Here is a 6,000-nt window from a genome sequence, read left to right on the forward strand (position 1 = left end):
TACATATTGCTATCAGTTCTTGCTTTTCCTGGGAATTGAACCCATGACCTTGGTATTGCTAGTACCCTGCTCTACTGTTTGAGCTACAGGAAAGGCAATAATAATAATTAATAGTACATTTATAATAATGAGTATTATTAATTATTATTCATTTTAAATATTCATCAGGTCTCAGTCTCACATACTTCAGCATCGCAGTCACTATTAGACGAGCACTGACATTATGTGGTGAAATAATCACGTATGTTTACCAGCTGCTGCTTTTTCAGATCGGCTTGGGTTGATTAAAACTTCATGTTCTGTTGAGTTTGGAAAATTCTTTAAACAGTAATCATCAGAATATCTCTTCTTTCTGTCTCTGAAAATATCCAGATTTAAATCTTCTTTTGGACAATCATTTTAAGTGGCGTATAGTCAACTAGGTGACTACAACACATCAGGGCTTTTCACACTTGAAATAGTTAACCCTGGGTCATTCTTAACCCTGGGTAAACGGAATCCCGGGTTATCTTGCTTCATGTTTCACACTGCTCATAATTTGCCCAGAGTTAACAATTAATCCAGTTTATTCATAAAGTGACGTTTCACACTTTACATACCTAGCAGCACGTGACTGGTTTACATAAAGACTTGAACATTGCACATAGCATTTAGCATAGCATTTAGTCTGAATTAACTTTTCAAACTATAAAGTTAAGAATGAAATGGTCTCTTCTTTACTCAAATTGTTGCGTTTTCCATTGCCATTTGACATTTTTCCTATCAAGCGCAGAAACGACTGTTTACAGTATACACATGGTGCTGTGTTTCCGTGACTGCCCAAAGTGTGTGAGTATAATGTAGGCGATTGGTTATCGGTTGCTAAGCATCTAGTTGTAACATACTAACACCAAATAGTTTCACACTATACAAGTTTGGCACCGCAATGCGGAGTTAACACTGCAAAAGTGGTCCTAATCCTGCTCTGGAGCTGGATTTCATAACCCCAGGTAAAAAAGCAGGGCTAACCCCTCTTCAAAATTACAAGTGTGAAAAGTTCCTTTACCCGGGGTTAAAAAAAGAGTATAATCCGGGAATAAGTGCAGTGTGAAAAGCTCTATTGAATATATACATAACCAGAAATAAGTTTGTACTATTCAAAACGGAAGTGCGTCACGAAGCTCAGTGCAAGTAGTCCATTGAAATTTTAATTTAAGCATTGTTTAAACAATACAATTAAAACAGTATAGATAACATAATATTGCCTGTCATATTGGCATTGGCCATCAAATCTAATTATAGATATCATAATAGATGGACTAAAAGATATTAAAACATTTTATTTTATTGCAGCCGTATTGGCCTCTTGGGACTGGCATTGGTATTGGTTTCCTGTCTGTGTTTGACACTGTATCTATGGTCAGGGATTGGGGAAAAGGTGCTCAGGACGTGACGACGGAGAGGTAGAGAATTTTTACACCATTTATTATGTTACAAAATATTTCTATTTCAAACAAATGCTGTTTTTTTTTTTTTTTTACTTTGTATTCATCAAAAAATCCTGAAAAGAAAATGTATCACGATATCCACTAAAATATGAAGCAGATAATTGTTTTCAACATTGATAATCATAAATGTTTCTTGAGCATCAAATCATCATATTAGAGTGATTTCTGAAGGATCATGTGACCCTGAATACTGGAGTAATGATGCTGAAAATTCAGCTTTGATCACAGGAATGAATTACATTTTAAATTGTAAAAATATTTCACAACATTGCTGTTTTACTGTCTTTTTGATCAAATAAATGCAGCATGATGAGCAGAAGAGACTTCTGTTAAAAACTCACATTTCTTACCATCCCCAAACTTTAAACGGTAGTCTATGTATAAATATAAAATGCAATTCAAATAGTGCAGAAGTGCATTATGCTTGCTGTGTATGTCTTCTACAGGCAGAGGGTGTATAAGTTACTCTGTGACTTGAAGGAAAAGAACACCCCCAAGGAACACAAAGCCTACTTAAACGATTTTTACGAGCGTTGGCCAAACCTCAAACTGCCAGGTCAAACACACACTCCTATACACAAACTTACACACATGCAAAAGCTGCTTAAAGTACCTAGCAATGATTAGTAATTAATGAAAGGGTTTTTATCATCAGAGAGCTTTATTCAAGTCTGTTTGCGTTCAATTTAATGGTCAAGCAACTATATGAAGTAGAGGATGATGAGATTGTAAACCCAACAGAAGAAACCCATCATAACAATTAAACCTAAAAAAGTTAAATGCCAGTTAACCTATATACTTATATATAACTTTAAAGTGCCCCTATTATGGATTTTTGAAAATGACCTTTCATGTAGTTTGTAACAGCTCTAAGTGAATGAAAACATCCTGCAAAGTTTTAAATCTGAAAGTGCACCGTATATAAAGTTATTGCCTTTCAAAAGTAAGAGTCAATGAAATGAATCGTTTTTCAAACGAGTCATAAGCCGTTACGTTGTGACGTTAAGACGAAACATTAGCACATTGCCCGTCCACTTATTGCGCACACAGACACCAGGGAAAACTTGAACCCTAAACACTGCAGCTGATTCCTGTGGATACTGGACAGCATCAGGTCCAGAAGACGCTGTGCTCTACAATATGAAGGTAAAGCCAGTTTTTTTTTTCCACTGCCCAAGGATGAGCATGTGAAGAATCAGTGGTTAAAATTCATATTTACCATGATATCACAGCAGCATAATCCCAAACTTTTGCTGTGTTTCCTTTATTTTACTGACGACTGATTCTCAAATCAATGCAGGATTCACAAACCGCTTGCTCTTAAAAGATGGTGTTCAAAATACTTAGTTTTGAGTTTTATATTGTGTAGGTTTAGGTCTCCTGCTAACTGGTTAACTCACATTATTAGTCTTACTGAAATACTTCTGCTAATCAGTTGTGGGTCTATATTACCATAAACTGTGTCTATTAATGCAGATTGTCTGTCATTCTCACTACTTTGAGTAAAGATAAAGGATGGAGCAAGATTTGTTTTACCAATGTTTATGGTTACGGTTTCCAGTAATTCACGCTAGAACTCGGCTAATGTATACACTGTTATTGATACAGTTTCCACATGTTTTCTGCAATAAATTAGAAAAATAAATAAGTACAAGTAAAATAATCGGTTTGTTGATGCACATGCATTTGTTAATGCTGATGGTGAGGAATTACAGTTGCAACATCTCATAATGTACCTCAAACTGAGTAGCGTATCACTGAGAAACGTCCTGCTCGAGTCGTCCTTGCGATGGAGGTGAATAGCTAGTTCTTCCAGTGTTTCATCATCAGACTTGCACTCGGATTGATATGCTAATATGAATGTTCAATAATATTCAGTTTTTTGGCCTTTGATGCATGTAAACCTGTTGTAGGAGACTCCAAAACCACATTAGGAAACTTTAAAATAGCATAATAGGGGCACTTTAACTTATATACACAAACTCTTACATATATACAGTATACTGTACATATGTATATGTAACTTATGAATGTAACCACAAACGAACCGCTCCAGAGTTCGTTTGAAAGCGTACCGAGACCTCCTCGCTTGTTTGGTCCGCTTCTGGTGCGCACTCAAGTGCGATCAATTGCTGCATTCACACCTGGCCAAACCAACCGCATCAAACGAGACAACGAACTCTAGTGCGATTCAACCAAACTAAATGAGGCAGATGTGAAAGCACCCATATTCAAAAGTAAATGACTAATTTACATAAAAAAATTGGTTACCAAATGTACGTAATAAAAATATGAAAATGTCAATTTTAAAATATGGCTTTTACAACTATGATTATTATTATAATCCTTTTCAAATAATTGCTTTTCATGGTAAGACAATATTGTGTTTGATCTTTTGAAAACATTCAAATGTGTTTCCATTCTTTCACCACTGCTCATAATTTGCTCAAAACTGTAATTTATGAGAATATTCATGTTGACTGTAAATTGTAACGGCCACCTGATTTGTTATATACCTTTAAAGGTGCTCTAAGTGATGTCACACGTTTTTTAGGCCAAAACATTTTTTGTCACATACAGCAAACATCTCCTCACTATTCGCTAGCTGCCTGTCCCCTGAACACACTGTAAAAAAACGCGGTCTCTGTAGACACCACAGGCTCCACAAACTGCAACAAAAACAAACTGGGCTCACCCGCACCACGAAACATAACAAACAGTGTTCCAGCCAATAACCGACAAGAATGATTTGGGGGTGTGGTTTGGGGGGTTAGTGCGCGGATGAGGAGGAGGGAGGGTCTAGCTAGCCTCTGTTTTGTTTGACAATACTTCGAACGTCGACAAGAAGTGACATCACCCAACATCACTTAGATCACCTTTAAGACGCCTCCTTTGATGTGGGAGACGCAAGATTAAGCTTATTTAATTTCTTTGTGGAAAATCATTACTATATGTTTTATTATGTAAATAAAACACCTGTTTTCCCTCAGAAACAGCATCTGTGATTAATCTTTTAAAACATTTGAAACATATATCTGTGCTTATCATTTGCTTAAGACTCAAAACAAACATTCAAACCACTGGGTAATTTGCCATTTGCAACCTGTTTACGTCCATAATGACATATTTCTGTGTAAAATCAGATATTCATAAAGAAGACAAAATTGTTTATTCATTGATTTTATTGTATTGTTTAACAAAAAAAAAAAAATTGAATGGAGCCAATTTTGTTAAACCGATTAATAAATTACTTAAATCAGGCTACAGTTAAACATTAAAGAAAAGGAAGATGAAAGATTCTGAAGAGAAACATTTTTAGAATAGCATGCACTCATGAATGTGTAATAATAGAGTAAATAGGCTTGATTATGATTTCATATTGACTGTATTTGACTGATCGTGTCCCTGTTGTTCTTTAAGATGCTGCTGACATGGGAGACAAAAGACTTCCAGAGTAAGTTTACTTTTTAATTCCTTGTGAATAATCAGTAATATGTGCAATATTACAAATCAAATGGATCTGATCAACCTGAACTGTTTTAAAACATACATTAAAAATGAGCGTTTTTCCCCAGAGAAATGACATTCATGAGTGAATGACTGATGCTCATCATGAACGTCGTGACTCTTCAAATGCAAAGCCACATGTGGATCTTCTCGACACATTCACCTGGTGCAAAAGAGTCTGCTAACAGACTTTCTCAGAATGGCATTTCCTATGCAACCGTTGTTTCTACAACAAAGCAACAGAACAGGCAGTCACCCATCCTCCATAAGATATGCTCGAGCTTGTGCGGAAGATGAGCCTCAATGACTGTTAGAAGCTATGCTGTTAGAATTGCTTTTTGAAGCTTTGCTGCAATAAGTGTGTGGAAACCAATTTTAAAGATAGAACCTGAGTTCAGCGGAATTCAAGACTATATAAGACGCAAACAAAGGAAGATTTATTGCTCTTCCTTGCATTTCATTCTAGTACGCCAGCTTTACTAGAAGCAAGAAGCATGTCGGCTTAAGCTAATTTTTTTACATCTGTTAGTTAGTACTCATTTATAATCTGTAACAAGTATTCTTTTCATTTGATTGTTTTAATAAAGTTTGTTTTTGTAAACTTTTACTAAAAATCATCTGTCTGGACCTTGGATCATTTGAGTACAATTTTCTTCTGCCTGGAACAGGAAATCCTTTGTGAAGAGAAGCACGAGGGGTGAGCTTTCTTTTTGTCACAAGAATAATTACCATGTATTTTGATTTGATCATATAGCCTAGCCAAAGAGGCAGCATGTAGCAAGGTTGTTGTTATATTGCAAAGAAGGTTTAAGGAGTACCACAAAAGATAGACTTATAATACGGGTGATATATCTATTATTTTTTATTGTAGAATATTAACTTGTATAGACTGTTCATCTAACTCCTTGAGGGCACGACTAAAGCATAGGCACTTTAGTTACCGCGAGACTATCCCGATAAACTTTGTGCATAGTTTTAGGATAATGGGGAACTGTATTAATCGTGA

The 6,000-nt window shown here is 35.7% G+C and overlaps 1 protein-coding gene across 1 annotated transcript in view; it reads left to right on the plus strand.

The window, feature by feature from the left end:
* LOC311075128 (F-actin-monooxygenase mical1-like) overlaps positions 1 to 5,603 on the plus strand; it is a 146,567-nt gene extending 140,964 nt beyond the window's left edge. The window contains exons 17-20 of the mRNA XM_084102292.1: positions 1,333 to 1,442; positions 1,934 to 2,043; positions 4,908 to 4,941; positions 5,063 to 5,603. Coding sequence (XP_083958418.1) covers positions 1,333 to 1,442; positions 1,934 to 2,043; positions 4,908 to 4,941; positions 5,063 to 5,087 — 279 coding nt within the window. The 3' untranslated portion in view covers positions 5,088 to 5,603. The remainder of the gene's footprint in view (positions 1 to 1,332; positions 1,443 to 1,933; positions 2,044 to 4,907; positions 4,942 to 5,062) is intronic.
* Positions 5,604 to 6,000: the final 397 nt, after the last annotated feature.

This window comes from Abramis brama (genome assembly GCF_963993115.1).
Source record: "Abramis brama genome assembly, chromosome: 2".
In the NCBI taxonomy this organism is placed as follows: domain Eukaryota; kingdom Metazoa; phylum Chordata; class Actinopteri; order Cypriniformes; family Leuciscidae; genus Abramis; species Abramis brama.